This window comes from Eulemur rufifrons, chromosome 21, assembly GCF_041146395.1.
Source record: "Eulemur rufifrons isolate Redbay chromosome 21, OSU_ERuf_1, whole genome shotgun sequence".
In the NCBI taxonomy this organism is placed as follows: domain Eukaryota; kingdom Metazoa; phylum Chordata; class Mammalia; order Primates; family Lemuridae; genus Eulemur; species Eulemur rufifrons.
The window spans coordinates 11,319,913-11,340,005 of record NC_091003.1 but is presented as its reverse complement, the minus strand read 5'-3'; the positions used below and the strand labels follow the sequence as shown (position 1 = coordinate 11,340,005).

At 50.9% G+C, this 20,093-nt stretch overlaps 1 protein-coding gene across 1 annotated transcript in view; it reads left to right on the top strand.

The window, feature by feature from the left end:
* The window catches only part of KSR2 (kinase suppressor of ras 2), a 343,956-nt gene extending 328,081 nt beyond the window's left edge, over positions 1 to 15,875 (top strand). Inside the window, exons 15-19 of the mRNA XM_069497272.1 lie at positions 3,580 to 3,676; positions 4,602 to 4,735; positions 9,978 to 10,109; positions 13,902 to 14,031; positions 15,738 to 15,875. Of these exons, the coding sequence (XP_069353373.1) occupies positions 3,580 to 3,676; positions 4,602 to 4,735; positions 9,978 to 10,109; positions 13,902 to 14,031; positions 15,738 to 15,875 (631 nt within the window). The remainder of the gene's footprint in view (positions 1 to 3,579; positions 3,677 to 4,601; positions 4,736 to 9,977; positions 10,110 to 13,901; positions 14,032 to 15,737) is intronic.
* The last annotated feature ends 4,218 nt before the right edge of the window (positions 15,876 to 20,093 follow it).

The window sequence follows — 20,093 nt, the reverse complement described above, 5'->3', positions numbered from 1 at the left end:
GGAGATCTCCGGGGGTCTCGCTCTTGCTCAGGCTGGTCTCGAACTTCTGGCCTCGAGCAATCCTCCCGCCTCGGCCTCCCTATGAGTGCTAGGATTACAGGCGTGAGCCACCACATGAGACGTGCAGTCTGGCTCTTAGGAGACCCTGAGAAGACGCACAGCAGGATTGAGGAAGAGCATGTCTCAGGATGTCTTTGGACAACGTTGAGAAGAGCAGGTCCTGGACAGTGGCCGTACCACACAGTGTGACAAGGGGCAGAGGAACGCCAGGCCACTGTTTCCCTGCAGTTCTTCCTGCAGGGAGCTGGGGGCTCCTGCCTCCCCAGCTGGCTGCCTGTGGCCTTGGCATACTCCTGCCCTATGAAGCCCATACCAGGGAGGGAAGAATGTCACAGGTGCCCAGCAGCATGGAGCCACAGTCGGGGGCAGGACAAACAGCCCCTGATGGGCAGAACCCCATATCTCAGTCCTTGAAGGGCCGAGAGCAGCCAACCTCTGCCCTCTTGGCAAAATCAGATCCAACTCTGGAGAGAAGATTAGAGTCGGACCAAGAAGAGCCCACACTTCATTTTACCTCCCTACTCCTCTGAGCTTTGCTGCAACATCAGAGGCTGGAGGAGGGCAGGGAGGGCGTGCATTCGCAGAAGCCCAGCCCGGCACTCACGGGCAATTAGGCTCTCCGGCTTTGCATGTTCTGATGGCTCTTGGGCCACTGTCATCTTTCTTGTCTGACTAGGATGTGAGCCTGCCTTCACCGCCCCCTTACTTAATGGGACGCCATAACTCTTCATTTCCTGGACACGCACTGGCTTAAGCAGGTGGCAGACAGCTGGCATCTCTCACTTGCTTTCTGGCATGTCCCATTTTTATGGGAAGCTAACCTGGCATTTTTTATTATAATGCCCCAGAGTGCCCGGGTTTAATATCTTCGGTGTTAGATTCATGAACAACTTGGAAGTTAGAGATTGCCCGAGGCTGGAATTTGATGGAGTGTGCAACTTGTCGCTTGAAAAGTGATTTATTTGCTCAAGGGAGGGGGGAAAGAGTGCAGGGCAATTAAGTGGGATGTGAGTTTCGAGAAGTGGGGAATGCTTAGAAGGAAGTGAGCAACAGAGGGGTTGTAAGTCCCTCTGACAGCCTGAGTGTGTGTTTCAAATAACAGCAGACTTTGAAACCAACCAACTTGGGAGCTCAAATTGGGCAGAGCCTGGGATTATTTGCACCTAGCTAGCTATGTCTGTTATTTGGAAGATAGATCCTTAAAAAGGACAGCCACTGGGCGATGTTCCTTGGAGTCTACCCATGAGTCTACCCATCTGTTAGGTATGTACTTGGGGGAGAAATTGATGGCCGGGGGTCATTTGCATATTTTGCTTTGGTAGATGTGCCAAACCGGCTGCACCAATTTCTACTCTGCCAGGCAGCATTTGTCTGTCCGGCTGCTCCCATAGGGTAGCAAGAGAAGCAAAGACTTCAGCAGCTGCTGCTGGGAGGAAGGATGTAGGCAGGGAAAGGAGACAAGGGGTGGAAATTTGTGGCTTGCGACTGACTTTCCTACTGTTCCCCAAAGCAAGAGACTCTGGGAGTCTTGGAGCCTCTTGTGATGATTTGCTCCGCCTTCTGCAGTGGGGAGGGTATTTTCTGGCCGCTGGTCTGTAATGAGTGTAGGTGGCTGTTCAAGAACAAAGTATCCAGGCGAGAGAATCCACCCACGGTCTCGGATATTTAAATGTCAATATGGATTAATTGGCTGCTCGACCTACCCCTCCTCCACCTCTCCTCAGCAGCCTCAGCGAACACACTGCCTGGGACGGCCAAGTGGGGTGGGGAGAACAGTCTTGAGTCATCATGGGCCACCTTGTGCCCACTTGCTGGGCAACCTGGGACAGGTGAATCAGACTCCCTGTGAGTCAGCTATGCTGGGCGTCTCACCTTGAGCAGGTGAAGAAATGAATGCTAGTCAAAGAATACAGGTGGTTACTGATGGCTTTTCAGATGGGTATACGGATGGGTGGGTGGACAGAGAGACAGCTGTGATATGTTTATGAATATATCATTGATACATATTTGCACAAGTGTGTGTGTCTCTGTTCACCGTGTTATTGATCAATTACTACCTCTCATAATGGCCAGCAGGTGATGAGGACTTAACTATGTATTAGGCATGGAGAAGTGTCTACACCTTCACACCCCTGATTCGACGTGATTCTCTTAACAACCCTGTGAGGCAGAAACTATTGGCCCCATTTTACAGATTATAAAACTGAGGCTTAGAGAGGTTAACTCACCAGCCCAAGGTCACACAGCCACTAAAGGACAGATCAGGATCCTGACCCCATAGGGAGTCTGAACTCTAGATCCTCGTGCTCCTAACCACTGTGCTATAGCTCCCACCGGGTGTCAAGACTACACCGAACTCTTTGTCTTGTTCAGTCTTCATACTAAACTACAAGGTTAAGTATTATTTTTTAACAGTTTTCTTTCATAGATGAGGAAACTGAGGCCCAGAGAGGGTAAGTAACCTACCTAAAGTCACATGTAAGTAAGGAGCAGTACTGGAATTTGTCCTGAGAGCCCTTGGATGCCTGGGTCCCTTCTTCAAGCCCAGAAAATACGATCTCTGCAATGTCTAATACACAACACGGGCTCCATAAACACCAAACGAATGACTACATTGCCTAGAATATTTTCACAACATCGCAGACTAAAAGGAAAACAATTCAAGCTGTGATTTTGATGTAGATGGAAAATTAATTTTCGTAACGACATTCTTTCTTCTTTCGGCCAACATCGGACAGTCACAGTGCTGGGGACCGGGGATGCTACGGCAAATCTAAAATTCATTCACTCCCTATTCATTCATTCACTTGTTCATTCGGTGGCTACGTCTGAGCACCCGCTCTGCGTGTGCCGGGAATTGTGCCGCGAACGGGGCTCCCTGCAGAGGAGCATTCGGGCTACTAAGTGAGAAGGTGTTACTTTCGGCGCATAATGCCCTGTTCATCCTGTCATTCATCTTAAATCACTGGCCCTCAAAACGAACTCCATGAAGCTGAAAATAGTTTGCAAACCCTCTATCTAGACAGGCGTCTGGTTTCTGGATAGTACTGTTGGTGTTGACACACCCCTGTCTAAAGAACTGACGGCATCATTTGCAGATGATACTTAGTACACATCAGCCACCGTTTTGCTGGTCTTCCATCGCTGTCCCTGCACACCAGCGACACCAGGCGTGTGGGTGCAGCCGACACAAATGGCCGAGTGGTGTCTGAGCACCCAGAAGTTGTTGGTTTATGCACCACTTTCCACCTGGGAGTCTCTGAATAAACAGACTGGACGTGGCTAGATTCTGTGGGTGTCTCTGCTCGCCAGCCTGCTGGCAGAGTTTCTGGAGAATCTGTAAGAACTTCCTCCTAGACCTCCACCCCAGACCCAGATGGGAGGTTCAGTCCCACGCCTCTTATCCCACAGACACAATAGTGACGTGTCCACCAGATGATTTGTCACTTCTCGTAACTGTTGTGGGTCACCTTCTTCTGAACACCTGCCGGTAATTTATCTTATCCTTTTGCTTTTCAGCCTCTGCAAGGGACGGACGCTCTATTCGGTGGTGAGGGATGCCAAGATCGTCTTGGATGTCAACAAAACCAGGCAGATTGCCCAAGAAATTGTGAAGGTACCGTAGGCTCTGGGGTCTCCTACCTGAACCTCAGAAAGACCCTGCCCCCTCCTGAGAAAGCCCCGCAGGGCCCCCAAGACTCATGCCTTGACTTGAGTCTGGACTTAAACTAGACTTGATCTGCAAAATCCCAGTCCGTGTGCAAGAATTCTGCCCAGATACGACCATGACAAACGGTCTGCCAAGATTCCGTTTCCATCTGCGCCTCCTCACTGTGGCACTTGGACACCTACAAGGACCAAGGGCCACATCTCTTGGTTAGGATCCCTTATCCCTCGAGTCCTTGAATTCCCACGAGTGCAAGCCATCTCTCTCCACCGCTGCTGGGGAAACATCACATTGTTGGGTGTTGTTTTGGCTTAAAACAAACAGGAACATCCTGTGTTCTCTGGCAGGTGCCTTATTAGTCGGTTGTACTCAAGCTTTTATTTCCCGTTGGAAGTGTTAGGGCTGAGCTGCGAGAAGAAATAAAATATGTGACTGCTCACAGAGGCACAGCTCCAAATGTTTGCTCTTGAACTAGAACGCCAATAGGCTCTTCTCTGTGTTCTTGATTATCAAGTCGTGCACCATCTCTGGAGGACCGCGATGGGTTAAGGAGATCTAAGGCGTGAGTCTCTTGCAGAGGGATTCGCCTTTAAAGGGGAAGTGCAGGAAGATGGTTGCTGGAATTCCTTTCTCCGGGGACTTCTTTCGTTTCTTCTTCAGGAAGCAAATGGAGATGGCTTTGCAGTGGTCTGAGGGTGGTGGTGGATTGTGGCTTCAGGGCCCTGCCTTCTCCCACCCCACCTCCGGCTCTGCCACTGTTGAGTGTGGTCTCGCCAGGGAGGCGAGTCTGCAAGACAAGGAGCGTGAGCCGAGCTGGGTGGCAGCGAGCACTTAGGTTTTCTCTGACGACTCCCCGTCTCCTTGCCTCTTGCAGGGCATGGGCTACCTCCACGCCAAGGGAATCCTTCACAAGGACCTCAAATCAAAGAATGTCTTCTACGACAATGGCAAAGTGGTCATCACGGACTTTGGGCTCTTCAGCATTTCTGGGGTGCTGCAGGCTGGCAGGTGAGAGGTGGCAGGAGGGCCCATAGGGGTTCTTGACAGTTGATGGTGGGGTGGGGGAGTCACCCCAACTCGCTTTAGTGACTTGGAGGCTCAGGGCTGGGCCTGAGGGCACTGGGCTGCGTGGCGAGGCTGCCCTGCTGGTGAGGGCTGCCAAGGGCTCATTCGGATTTCCCCTGGGGCCAGCAGCCTGCTCCCCTGTCCTACCTCTGAGCGCGTGTGATTGGACACAGAGTATCCCCAAATCCCACAAAGCCCCTGCCCTTGAATTTAACCGGAGGGCTTTCCTCTCATCCCAAGTGCTCACCCGCAAGTGGGGATCACCCAGGAGCCCTTGCTCGGAGTTTTCATAGGAATGAATTAATTTTAGTACAGCAAGAAGAGTACAGTTCGGAGCAAAGGATTTCAAGTCAGACCCACCTGGGGCCCAGCACGGCTCTGCCACTTATTAACTGTGACTTTAATCAAGTCGCACAACTTCTCCAAACTTTAGATTTCTCGCCTGCAAGAAAAGTGGTGGGTACGGTGATGCCTACCGCAGAGGGGGTCTTGTGAGGCTAAAACGAGATAACACACATCCCAGCGCAGTGCCCGGCGCACATCAAATGCTCAGCAAACAGTAGCTGCAGCGGGACTTGTTGTAATTAGTATTAATTTGCATATACCTCCCAGTACCACCCAGGAGAATCATTAACCAGCATTAAGTAATTAACTCTCATCCACTGCTTACCCTAGAGCAAGCCGCATTGGGTTGACCATGTGAAAAACAGCTTGATTCCAAATAAACAGCCCATAATTCAGAAAGTCTACCCTTGTGACTTTGCATTTGGAGTGTGTGCCTGCACACACAAACACTTGAATTTTAAACCCCTGTGTGTTTTTCCTAATCATGCATCTTTTAATGAATGGTGTCTCTCTCCAGAAAGATAAGCCCGTGGTTTCTTGCATTTTACTGCCATTTGAGCTGCTTTGGAGAACCACTGAGTTTTTGAGGTCCACCACCCCGAAGTGAGTTTTGTTCGCACTGTGCCATACCTTGAAGCTAAGACCGTTCGAAATTTGGCAGAACTTCACGTGGCTGTTTGTGTGGGGTGCAGGAACACACAGGAGCTTGGGTTTCTCTTTCCAATTTTACTCCACCCAAAAAGAATTTACCACCATCTCCAAAACTATCTATAGTGCCTGGGATGAGAAAATAAGTAGACAGTAAATAAACAGATCAATAGATCCACGGAGAGAGACCCTCCAGTCAGAACCCAAGAAGCCAGGAGGGTGAGATGGGGTAGGATTCTTTTCTTTCTCCCTCTGATTCACTTCAGCAGCTGTTGGTTCCTGGTTTCCTGGTAGGAGAATGACACACTCTCTTGTTTCCCAGTGTCCCAGGCTAAGGGTGAGGAAGCAGTTTGTGACTTCACCGCAAACCCAGGCATTTGCATCCTGACCAAAAAAAAAAAAAAAAAAAAACTCCACCAGGTGTTTTCTTTAACTGGTTCAGGGCTCTTTACAGAACCGTATTCCTGCCCCCTCATGGCATGTCCACACCTCTCCCTTTCTCCTTGCCAGTGGAGGGAAGGGGCCCGGGGCCTCTGATTTTCTCCCCTCACACTCTTGATTTTCTGAAGCCACAAGCAGAAGAGGAAGAACAGGAAGTGGGAAGGAATGATGTGGGCATCCTGTCCTTTAGCTCATTCACAGAGACCCAGTGTCAGCCCAGAAGGAAGTTCAACCAAGTTCAAGGCAAGGTGACTTCTGCCCTCCCTGTCCAGAGGGCACCGCCACCGCACCCCTGCCCCAGCCTGGGTGTCAACACAGACCCAGTAAGTGTCGGGAGAGGCCAGAGAGCCCTCACCAACCGACAGCTCCCAGTGAGAAATCCACACTTCTTGCTACCTGCATGTAGCCATCCGTGACTTCCTGTGCTTTTAGCCCTGTTCAGGTTATGTATTGCTGCATAACAAACCATCTCAAAACCTCGTGGCTTAAAACAAGCTTTTGTTATCCCTCAGGGTTCTGTGCTTTGAAGGGCTCAGTCGAGCTTCTGTGCTCAGGCTGTCCTGCAGGTGTAGTCGGATGGGGGCTGAAGCTGGACGCAGCTGAAGGCTTCCCCATCCACACATCTGGGTTGGGCTGGCGGGAACAGCGGGGGCGCTGATGGGACCATGCGCCACTTCCTCCTTTCCCCTCCCCATCCAGCCTCTCTGCATGACTGCGCTGAGCTTCCTCACACCACGGCAGTCTCAGGGTCACCAGACTGGGCTCCCCCAGAATAAGTGTTCCCAAGGCCCAGGCAGAAGCTGCAAACCTTCTGATCATCTAGGACATCCCTTCTGGCACATCCTATTGGCCAGCAGGTCACTTACGGCCAGTGCAGATTCAAGGGGGGCAGAATTGAACTCCACCCCTCAGTGGGAGGGACAGCAAAGACTCTGTGGCCATCTTTCCTCCACCCCAATCCCAAAGCCATGATGGGGACCATGACAGGAAGGTGGGACTCTGAGGGTGTCCCATGGGTCCTAGGACCTTTCCCATTTAGTAAATTTGCCCCAATATTTACTTCTGGGGCTCCACAGGGCCCCCTGCAGGGGTTCAGGTCACGGTTGTGAATAGGCATCTCCAGGCGGTAAGTGCCCCAAGTCCAGACTGGAGCCCCCAGCGCAGCAGCCAGAGACCAGCAGACACCCCTGAACACAGGTGTCAGTGGCCCTGATGGGCAGCCAGGCGGGGGGCTGGATTACAGGGGCAGGCATTGCAGGAAGGAGGCTAAACCAACTCTCAGGCAATAGGCCGGGAAGCTCCCTCATTCATTACCCACTCAGCCAGTCAGCAAGTACTTAGGGAGTGCTTACCGCAGGTAGTGCTTGGGCTGCTGTTACACAATGCCACAGACAGTGGCTTAAAAACAGACCTTAGCTTCTCATAATTCTGGAAGCTGGAAGTGCAAGATCAAGGTGCTGGCCAAGTCAGTTTCTGGTGAGGGCTCTCTTCCTGGTTTGTAGACGGCTGCCTTCTCGCTATGTGTTTTCACGCCTCGTCTCTGTGCACTCACAGAGAGGGAGATGGCTGATGTCTTTCATCTTCTTATAAGGACACCAGTCCTATTCGATCAGGGCCCCAGACTGTGACCTCATTTAATCTCATTTACCTCCCTAGTTTCTATCTCTGAATACAGTCACACTGGAGGTGAGGGCTCCAACATCATAAATTTGGGAGGAGACACAATTCGGTCTATAACACCGTGAGACAGATGACAGCAACTTATTCTTATTTTGCACACATCTGACTTCCTGAGCCTCAGTTTCCTCACCTGTAAAATGGGGATGGCAGTAAGGACTAATAGGACCCACCTCATAGGGGTGTCCTGAAGATTAAATGGGACAGAGATGAGAGGGGCTTAGTTGAGGGCTTTGTTCTTTAGTGGTGCTATTTGTCTAGGAATTCATGTAGAATTGTGGAGAGGTGTCTAGTCTCTGGAGTTTTAAAGACATGTGCTCAAACAGATGTTACCGCTGCAACTTTGGACAGGTCACTTTTGAGCGTGTTTCCTCATCCGTAGAGGAGGATGATAACCTTGCAATTGTGGGCGTATGAGGATTAAGTGGGATGGGCGATCCGGCAAACAGTAGGCGCTCAGCAGGAGTGACTTGCCTTCCTGCCCTCCCCTCCGTTGGAGCTTGGGGTGTTGACAGCTCTTGGTACCCAGTAGCAGGGAGACTCGCCCGGCCCGGGGCGCAGAGATAGGGCAGCCCGGTGAAGTGGGCGTGTGCTGCAAACCCATATGGATCCCAGCGCACAGCTGTTCTGCCATCATCGAGAAAAGGTGTCATTTAAGATGCCAGCGCCATCGGGCCAGCTGCCCGCAGCCTGTTATTAATCATAATAACCATAATGAAGATGATTTGGGTTTGTCACCGGTGGGCCCATCGCCATGGGAACGGGACGCGCCGGGGTGTCTGTGCCAGGCCTGACTCCTAGCCAACCCCCAGGCCTGTGCCCACGCCCACCACAAGCTGATGGTTCTTGTGTGGCTGCCACCCCTCCTCCTGCCCCAGCCTCGAGGTGCCCGTCCTCTACTGCCCCTGCGCGTCAGGAAGAGGCGACAAGAGTGTTTGAAAGAGATGGGAACCAAGAAGCGTCCCCTGTTGGCAACAGTGCCACCAGCACAGCCAGCTCCGGTGGCCCAGTCATTGTGGGAGCACGTTGGCTGGCCCATGCCAAGGCCCCTCTTCCCTGGAGGACGTTGTTTCTTTGAGCTGTGGTCTCAACTCCATTTCTGAGTCCTTGAGATCAAATACATATGTGATAATTACATCCTATCCTCTGGTGGCCCTGGCAGCTGACACAGCCCTGTGCCAGGCACTGTCTTGTTCCAATCCTCGTGACATTCGTGTGACATACAAATCAATGTGCCCATTTTGGAAATGGGAAAATGGAGACTGGAGTCGAGGTCCCATCGCTAGTAAGCTGCAGATGGGTCCTTAAACCTCTGTGGATGTCCCTGATTCTAGAAGCAAGAACTTGTTCGACTCTTCGACTCAAGGGTTTGCTGGTGAGCTTGAGCTGTATTTTCTAGCGGAGGATGTGCCGTATCGCATCCTTTCTGTAGAGTACGGGAGCGAGTCGTGTGTTACTAATGCTCAAACACTGAAACTGGACCATTTCCTGATTTTATATAAATTAAAACAGTGTTTCTCAACCAGGGCAGTGTAAGAAGAGCCAGCTCTGGGGCCCTTGTATGGGGTTTGAATCCCACCTCTGGCGCCTGTTAGTGGGGCTGCCTCACTTACCACTTCTGAACCCCATTTTCGATTTTGTAAATCCCAGAATCTACTAGGATAAGTTGTTTCTGAGGGTTAAGATTATAACCTGTGTAAGATGTGTGTGCCTGTGCACATACTTCCCCTAGGAGCAATGACTCAGTATTCACTAATTCGGTATTCACGAATCCAGTGACTTTGGAGAATGTAACTGCCGCAAATAACGAGAATCGACGGTCTCTGTTGAATGGAGATGGACGGGGGAGGTGCCGCAGAGGCAGTGGGACCCGGCGACGGTTTGGGTGTTGAGTGTCTGTCCCGACCAGCCGTCCCTGCCCCTCCCGCAGGCTCTCAGCCTCAGTGCCCCATGGTGGGGGACAGGCGGGACACCAAAGCCAGCAGAGGTGGTCCCAGGGACTTGGGGCTGTGCTGGGGGCATGGGTCCTCCTCGCACTGTGAAATGCAGCTCACTCTGCGCTTTGCTTCTCCAGGCGGGAGGACAAACTGCGCATCCAGAATGGCTGGCTGTGCCACCTGGCGCCGGAGATCATCCGCCAGCTGTCCCCGGACACAGAGGAAGATAAGCTCCCATTCTCCAAGCACTCTGACGTGTTTGCACTCGGGTAGGTGGGCCCCACCCTGGCCTTGGAGGGTCACAGCCTGGGTAGAGGGCACTTCCCAGACTTTTCTTCAGTGCTCTTGGAAGGGCCAGGGCACCTGTCTGCAGGGGCCAAGGTTCTGGATTTTGGGGTGAGATTGGGGGGATGGGAGTGAGATATAGGAGAAAGAATGGCCCTACCAAACCTGCAGGCCTGCTTTCTAACTGGTTATGTGGCCAGGACAAGTTGCCTGACTCACTGATTCATTCAGTAGCTGTTTACTGCACGGTCACTACGTGCTGGGACCATGGCAGATGGTGGAGATACGAGAATCCATCTTGTATTTGTTAGCTATTGCTGTGTAACAAATTACTCAGAAACCAACAGCTTAAAACAACATTTCTTATCTCAAGTTTCTGTGGTCAGGAGTTTGGGAGTGGCTCAGCCAAGCGGTTCTGAGCTGGCTCAGGGTCTCTCATGAGGTTGCAGGCGAGACGCCGGCCGGGGCTGTGGTCTCATCTGAAGGCTCAATGGGCCGGGGATCCACTTCCATGGTGGCCACACTCATGGCTGTTGGAAGGAGGCCTCAGTTCCTTACCCCCTGGACCTGGATAGAGGCTGCTTGAGTGACCTCACAACATGGTGGCTAGAAGCCTCATTGCCATTTATGACCTCATTTCAGAAATTATGTATCATCCCACTGCTACCGTCTTCTATGGGTTAAAAGAAAGTTGCTAAATCCAGCCCACACTCAAGGGGAGGAGAATTAAGCTCCACCTTATACATGAAGGGGAATCAAAGAATCTGTCATCATATTTTAAAACAACTACAGTCCCCAACTCTATCTCATCTAGTGCAAGCTTTTTTAAAATATGATAAATGCTACGCTGAGGACAGCACAGGACTTTGGGGATAAAAGAGGAACCAAATCCACCTGGGAGGTCAGGGAGGGCTTCCCTGAGGAAGTAACTCTGAGCCCAAGTTAAAGGTTGAAGACAAAGGCAGGGTGAGGTGTTCCAGATAGAAAGAATGCGTGAAAAGGCACAAAAGTAGAAGAAGTTTCCCAGAACAGAGGAATATGGGTGAGGGGGAAGGAAAGGGGGCCGGTGGATGGAGACTCAGGAGAAAAATGAATCTGGAGCTGATGAGATGAGAGACTAGAGAGAGAAGCAGGGTCAGTCCTGCAGGGACTTAGAGGCTGAGTTAAGGAGTTTCCATTTCATCTTCAGGGCACTAGGGAGTCATTGATGGTTACTAAGCAAGGGCAGTGACATAATCCTAATTTGAGTTTTAGATCAGTGAAATCACTCTGGCTGCTGTATACAGAAAGGACTGGAAAGGGATGAGATTGGGGCTGGGTGACCAATCCACAGGGAAATGCTGGCAGCCTTCACCGAATCAGAGCCCAGAAGGGACATGAGAAGTGTTTAGGAGGTGGCAGCCACAGAGCTTGATGGTGGATCGGAAGTGGGTGATGCCCAGATAATCCGCCGTAAGCAACTGGGTGGACGGTGGCGTCAGTCACCAAGGTAGAGACCCTGGAGGTGGAGCAGGGTTACGATATGCCGGAAAGGCAAAGAGGTCAGGTTTGGACGCAGGCAGTTTGAGCTCCCTTGGAGATCAGCCATGGAAGCATCTAGAAGGCAGCTGAATCCACACATCTAGTTTAGAAAAGAGTTTAGGACTTTTCAGCAAATACATAGTAACGGCAGGTACAAGAGACAGTGAGATGCCTTTGGAAGTGTGGAAGGAGAACAGTCCAAGATGCAGCCCCCAAAGCGGAGCCGAGCAGTGCAGAGGTCCAGCCAGGAAGGCCTCGTGTTTCTGCGCCTCCCAGGGCCACGCTAATCCTCGCCTTACCGTGCCCGTGAGCTGGTTGCAAGGGCTGGGGGAGAGAACGCTGGGGACATTGTCTGGGAGAGTCGCAGTGCAATTAGACTTTCTTAGAAAAGTACCCCCACTGCGTTCTCACCGTGAACCCCCGAGGGGGTGTTTTCTGGAAGATCAGAAATCTCCACATCTGTTACTTGGGCCCTTTTAAAGGCTGTCGCTTGTCTTGATTAGTTTATGCCCAAATCTTTACCTGGTTAGATATTGTTATCTGAGACTAAATTGCAATAATTAAGTTGGTATATTTTAGCGTAAATTTAGCGAAACGTACCAAAGTAAGTAATTGGTTTTCTGCTGGGGTTTTCATCTTCATGGCAATTTTTTTTTTTTTCTTAAAGTGAGTTTCTCTTGAAAGTTGGGTTTGAAAGGAAGTTTTAATGAGGCTTTTATTTCTGACACTGCTGCATTCCGAAGGGCCTGGCACTCTGCGTTTCCTGCCAATTAGGTGCATCAAGTTGCTTGGGAACCTCATGCTTGGGAATGACTTAGGACGAAAATGAACTTTTAAAAGTGCTTTGAGCACCGTGTTAAGCGTTTTCTGTGCGCTGTCTCATGAATCCTTAGAAGCACCCTTCAGAGCAGATACCATGTTGCTCCCGATTGATGCATGAGAAAACTGAGGCTCCAGATGGCCCAGGGATATGCCTTATGGTCATTGATGGTGGCACTTGGATTCGAACCTGGAACATCCTAACTCCAGAGTTAAAACCTTGGAGCCCCGATGGACTTGGGAGTTATGTCCCCACTCAAAGCCCTGTTTCTCTCAACTGTAAATCAAGGACACTAAAACAATCGAGGTGTTCTAAGGATTAAGTGAGAAAATACCAACAAGGCACCCAGCACAGGGAAGAACTGAAAGGCACCCTTTCCCCTTCCACGTGAGTCTGTCTGTGCCTCCTTCACTGGGCTCCAGCCATCAACTGCAAGGTCTCACCCCCAAATTGTTCACTTCCCCGCCCATCACCCCGTCCTTGGCCACGTGCTACCCATTGGAGCAATCATGAGGACATAGTAAATCCCTCTAGAACAGTTTTAGCATCGTGTTGTTCTGGCATTCAGAGTCCCAGATAAACATCCTTCCACTGTGGTGTTGTCATCACTCTCATTTCACAGGTAAGGGAACAAACCTACACTCAGAGAAGTGAAGGGACCTACCCAAGAGACCTATCCTGCTACACTGTCAGCATGGACTAGAATCAGGGCTTGAACCCAAGTCAGTCTGACTCTCAAATCTTTGCTTTCCTCTTTCCACCACTCCACAGGATGGTTCATAGTTAGAAAAAAACAAATATGAAAGAAAAAATCCTATCCCCCAGACTTAGCCACTTTTAACATTTTGCTGTCTTTACTTTAGTCTCTTATCCATATGTATGTAATTGTTTTTAAAAGAGCAACAATGTACCTTATAGACTGTCTCATATCCTGCTTTTTTCACTTGAAATTATATATGGAATATTTTTTATGTCAGCAAAACTTCTTTGAAATGTTTTAACAATACTAGAGTACTCCATTTCGTTTTATGCATTTACCATAATACAGGCAACCAGTTCCTATTATTGAACAAGTATGTCATTTCTACTTTTTAAAATATTATATAAAATGCTGTAGGGAACATCCTTATGAATGAATTTTTGTTTGTGTACCTAATTATTTACTTGCAATGATTTCTTAGAATTACAGATATAGGGTCAGGGATCCTCCCTACATTAAACTATTTAATAGAAGTTATCCTGGGATGATCGTGACTTCTAAGACATTACGAAGCTTTTAGTGTGTCTCCAGTGGCAAAATACCAACCCCATGAGGAAGAAACTGGGGAGGGGGATGGTCGTCAGGAGGCTGGCCGGGGGGCTGTGTGTGGATGAGGGGTACAGGGTCTCAAGTGGCATACCACACCAACATACCTTTAACAACGTCTGCCAACAGCACAATCTGGTATGAGCTCCACGCCAGGGAGTGGCCTTTCAAGACACAACCGGCAGAGGCCATAATCTGGCAGATGGGCACAGGCATGAAACCCAACCTCAGCCAGATTGGCATGGGAAAAGAAATCTCGGTGAGTTCTGGCCTGGGGAGCAAGGGGAGAAGCAGATACAGCCCTGGGCCTTCCTTTTACTGTGTGTTAGGGCTACAAATGCTTTCCCAGAGGGCGATCCAAGAAGCACGCACCGCAGCCTTGTCGGGTAGTGGTTTGAAGCTTAGAAGGCAAGGCTGCTGCACTATGCCTGCAATTCCTGGCACCTGCCACCAGGGGCGCCATAACACTTGGCCAGGTTTTTCCTAACAGTGCATTGCTGAGTCAGGGAGAAACAACGGATCCTTCTTTTTCTGGTATTTTTAAAAGATATTCATTAAAACATCATAAATAATGGTTCTAATTTTATTTGCATCTATATAATAATTTTAAGGCATTTTCCAACTCATAACAAGATATACAGACATCATCACATAGAGGATGAGGGTTAAAAAAGTTTTTTATAAGATATACAGAAACAGAGAAGGCTGAGTATAAATTAACAGTCTTCCTCTAAAACACAGCAGGAAGAATTCTCTCTTTTGATCATAAGACAGATAACTCAGAGAAGGAGTAATTACCTGGTACATTTGTAAGGATTACCCATCTCTAGGTTTCTTGCTGGGTCAGGAGATTACTAAAAGTAACTTTTATCCTCTGTGAAGAATTCTTATAGTATTGCTTTGTGGATGGAGACCTCAGGATTCCCATTTATCCCTCCCTTTTGAAAGAAAATGTCAAGAAACTCCTTGGGGAGTATTATTGATCTCAAAATATCTCAGATGTTCTAGCATAGGGCCTATCTGGTTGCTATATTGACTCAGAAAGTGGATGGAAAGAAGGATGGATGGACAGATGGATGGATGGATGATAGATGAGGGATGAATGAGTGAAGTGATAAGGGTGATGGATATATAGATGCATGAGTGAGGGATAGATGAGTGGATGGATGGATATACAGATGCATGCATGTGCATAGATGAGTGGATGGATGGATATACAGATGCATGCATGATACATACATGAGTGGGTGGATGGATGGATATACAGATGCATGCATGAGCATAGATGAGTGGATGGATGGATGGATGGATATACAGATGCATGCATGTGCATAGATGAGTGGATGGATGGATGGATGGATATACAGATGCATGCATGATGCATAGATGAGTGGATGGATGGATATACAGATGTATGCATGATGGATAGATGAGTGGATTGATAGATGGATACACAGATGCATGCATGATGCATAGATGAGTGGATGGATAGATGGATGGACATACAGATGCATGCATGATGCATAGATGAGTGGATGGATGGATATACAGATGCATGCATGATGCATAGATGAGTGGATGGATGGATATACAGATGCATGCATGTGCATAGATGAGTGGATGGATGGATATACAGATGCATGCATGTGCATAGATGAGTGGATGGATGGATGGATGGATATACAGATGCATGCATGATGCATAGATGAGTGGATGGATGGATATACAGATGCATGCATGTGCATAGATGAGTGGATGGACAGATGGATGGATATACAGATGCATGCATGATGCATAGATGAGTGGATGGATGGATGGATATATAGATGCATGCATGGTGGATGGATGATGGAGGAATATGAAAATGGCGCAGATGGCTGGACAAATGGACAGACCCAATGAGGTGCCAAAGAGTAATCAAGAAGTCACCATTATGTTCGGTCATCACCCATTGGTTTCTTTTAGGACATTCTTCTCTTCTGCTGGGCCTTTGAACAAGAAGAGAGACCTACCTTCACCAAGCTCATGGACATGCTGGAGAAACTGCCAAAGCGAAACCGCCGCCTGTCTCACCCCGGACATTTCTGGAAGTCTGCAGAGTAGGTTTTCTCCCTTTGCATCTCTCCCTACTGCCTTTGGCACCTTTGTGTTTCCCTCTGTATCTTTTTGCTCCTCCCCCAATCTGCTCCTTTCCATGTCCCCACCCACCAGCGGCCACCAGGCTTCTGTTCAAGAGAGTCTGTTCTGGGGGTCGGATCCCGAGATCTGCCCTACAGGGCTTGGTTACCATGGCTACCGCATCGCTTGTCTCTTCCTGACGAAGGCTGATGCCCCAGTGAGTCTGAGCATCTCCACGTGTTGTGAGCTGGTGCCCTGAACCTGCCCATCCCTGCGTGTGGGGCATCAGGGTACCCCTCCGTGAGACCCAGCTTTCGGGAAATCTCCCTCCTGGGCCGGCAGCCTGCCCCCCTCACAGCAGCTCACGGCATCCAGCATTCTCCATTGCATGAACACCAGGGCAGGAAGGGTTCTCAGCTTCTGGTTGCCAGAAGTGTCTCTCTGGCTTCCTCATTGAGAGGGTCCATGCACCTCCCCTCCCCGTTGTTTCTGGCTAGAGATGGCATCTCTACCTGAGATAATGAGTGTGGTGACACGTCTTTCTGGGCCTCCCTCCCCAGCCCCCATGACAGATGTCTCTAGAAGGGGAGAGAGAGACAAGCCCAGAGGAGGCTGCTGAGGGGCGCCTGCCCCCCACGGCTCTGCTCCCAGGCACCTGAGGTTGTACACTCACGCAGACATGCTCAGATCTACACAGACATGCAGACGTGGGAGCAGCAGTAAAAGCGAACCTCTGTACACACGCACGCACAGGTACACTCAGATCTGTGCACACACACAAATCCGTGGTACATGAAGACACATGTACATACACACTCTTATACTGCAGATAAATATATGTAGGTATGAAGTTCTACAAGTGCCTACCTGCGTGAGCAGTTGTCAGAGTCTTCCCATGGGACGCCATGAAGATCCCCAAGGCAGCGTCCCGTAGAGCAGATGTCCCAGGAGACCCTCCTCCATGCCGTGCCCCACCATTGGGGCTCGCCAAATTTATAGGATGGAATCTCTTCCTTCCCCAGGGGCTCATCCTTTCCCACATGATTAGAAAAAGCACAAACTTCATGGTCAGACAGACATTGGTTGGAATCCCCGCTCCACTGCTGTGTGGCCTTGGGCATGTCACTTGGCCTCTCTGAGATACAGTTTCATGCCCTGAAAAATGAGGGCAGTGAAACCCCTCTAGCAGGAGCGCTGTGTGGGACCCGTGAGGCCATGTGCCAAAGCACGTGGTAGGCACCTCCCACATGGCCGGTGGTCTCTGTACCACGGCAGCCACTGCCTGCCAGGAGGGGGAAGGAGCCCTATTCGGACAGCCTGGCGGGATTCAGAATGGGTTTGATGTGCAAACAGACAGAAGGAGGCTCTAACAAGCAAAAACTCTGCCCAGCTAAGGGGATGCAGACATGTCAGGGAACTGGTGTTGGAGTTCTTGTGGGACCCAGGAGTGCCTGGTGTTACAAAACGCAAGGGTCATTGGGGCCATCACTCGGGACCTCTGGTCTCCTAGGTATCAGACAGGGGCGGGCAGGAGTTCAGCTGCACAGAGGGGCTGGGTTGGAGGGAGACACAGGGGCCTTCCTTTCTATGTTTTGCTGTGGAGCTGGGCTGAGAAAACAGAGAACAGGAAGCCTTGTGATCTGTCGGGGCTTTGAAGGTTCAATGGAATTTTCCATTCATTCACTCCTCCATTCATTCATTTTTTTATGCAGCCCATGTGTATTGAACATCTTTTATGTGCCAGACACCACTCTAAGAACGAGACTACAGTGCAAAACAAAATAAACACAGTCATTTTGTTGCCGTGGGCAGCAGAGCCTTCGCTCTTAGCAGGAGTCTCTGCTGTGGATCCTGGGCTCACCCCCTGTTCCTCTGTCCCCAGCCCTTACATGCCGGGTGACCATCCCTAGTCCAGAAGCTACATGCTCAAGGGAGACAAGTTCTGGGTTCAAATCCTGATTCTGCTGCTTCTTGGCTGTGCAACCTTGGGCAAGGCACTTAACCTCTCTGAGCCTCAGTTTTTTCATCCATGCACTTCCATGATTTCCTCATAGAACTTCACATATGCATAAAATATTCAGAGCCTACATTGCAGGCTGTTCTCAGGCTTACGTGGGATCGGGCATGTAGCACATAGTGGACCTAAGTAAATAGAAGTCTTTTCTGCTTTTTCTTGTAGAGGACAGGAACTCTTCATTTCAAACCCCACCTGGCCCTCTGAGAAAGTGCCAGTTCCCAAAGGATGGCACTGTCGTTTCCGCGTGACCTCTCACCACTCTCCCTCTTCTCTCCCCACTCTAGGCTGTGACCGTCGGACAGTGGGACGGCGCTCAGCTGCCTCAGCTCCCAAGCCACCTCTCCTCCCTGTTCTGCCCTCTGTCAGCTCAGGAAGCCAGAGACTCGCCATCAGAGGGTGCCGGCCCCCACCGGCCTGGGAGCACTGCACGACAGACCTGTGCCCTTTTCCTCGGGCAGGGTTGGGGACCCCTGAGCCAGGACCGAACTGAACCGGCCAGGGCGACGCGGCATTGAGCAGCGGGGCCCGGGGGGCAGTGCAGAGGAGGACACCACAGGCTGAAGGTGGAGCCCCTGGGCTGCGGAGACAAGGACAGGAGGCCCCCACGTGGGCAGGCGCGCAGGATGGGTCTGTGTGTCCCTGTGTCTATCTGTGTGCAATGCCGTTTGCCCTTACGTCACCTTAACAGGCAAAAGCCAGACGGCCACGGCCCTGGAGCACCCCCTCGGCTGTGTGTGTCTTGGGGGGGGCACCCCAGCTGTGCCGTGTGGGCAGACAGGACGGGGTGCAGGGCTGAGCGCCAGCTTAGTCGAAGCTACTAAGCTAAGATCGGGTGGGGGAGGAGGGGGCTAAGCTCGTTTCTTTGGAAACATGTTTTCAGAGACCCCAACCCAAGCCCATTACGGTCTGTGGCACCTTTGCGTACAGCTCTGAAGTGCAGCAAAACGGTTTTACGTGTCTTTTGAGTTCTGGCTCTCTCTGGGGGTCCCGTTTCCTGGGTTGGCCTTTTTCTCTTGTCCTGTGAGAGGGTTGTCCCTTTTCACCTCCTTGCCCTGCTCCCCTGGCCATTTAGGGGCCAAGACAACAACTGGGGGCTCCTTACAGTTCGCTGTCATTCATGACACTCCCTGAAGTCTGGGCCCTGAGAACTAGAGCTCTGGGTGTGGAGGGTGGGGAGTTCTAGTACATTCCTCTTCCTCCGTCTTTGGCGTTCGCTCCAGCTGAGTTCCTCCGCCCACAACAATGGGTGCAGGTCCCTGGGATTCCTGTGTGTTGAGTGCAATGGTTGTGCGCATAGTAACCTATTTGCAACGGATTTCTCCACCATCGCCCTTAGAAAGCCCCGCTGGAGAGGTCAGGAGGGGGTTTGTCAAAGTTCTGCACTCTCACCGGGTGCCAAGTTCCCGAGTGGCTGCATTGGGAGCCTGTGTCCCCTCGCCTGCCTGTGTTCACTCAGAGCCCCCACCTTCCCTGTCCCCTCCTGCATCCCACCTGGGCAGGTGGCTTTTCCTGCCCGTGTTGGGGAAACTCCACGTGTCCTGTGCTGAGGATGCTGGGAGCGGGTGTGGCGTGCAGAGAGACGGGAGAGGAGGCCTCAGGATCATTTGTCCATGTCCCCAAAGCCCTGACGCCATTGATCTGACCTGGCACAAAAGGGAAACCTGTCCCCAAACAGAACAGTGGCAGGGGCAGCTGGGCAGCGAGGAGGGTGCCCAGGGTGGGCTGCAGCCCCTCTGGGCCTCCTGGGCGCTGCCCAGACCTTGGTTTCCCCATAGCTGCTACCTTATCCAGGCTTCTTCCTCCCAGAGAGAGGAACCGAGACATCAAAAACCCTACTGAGATTATGCTCAAAATCCAAACAGACCTACACGGGTCTCTTACCCACCTTGGGGAAGCGGCTTCCAGCCTGGTTCATGCTCTGGGGTCAAGCCCACTTCCAAACTGGGAAAAATGATGAGACCACCATGCTCCCCAAGAGCTCGGCCCAGGGGATACCCCTGTGCTTCCCAAAGGGCCTCCCGACTTGCCTTCCCAACACGCCCACCGTCTGGGACCCGAGGACTCAAGGTCCCCACGTGGGCTGTTCCTAAGCAGACACTTCTCTTCTGGGGTTTTCTGTAACCCTGTGGCTCTTGGCTCGACGTGCGTGTGTCTCGAACGCATTCTACGCACACTGGCACGAGCCC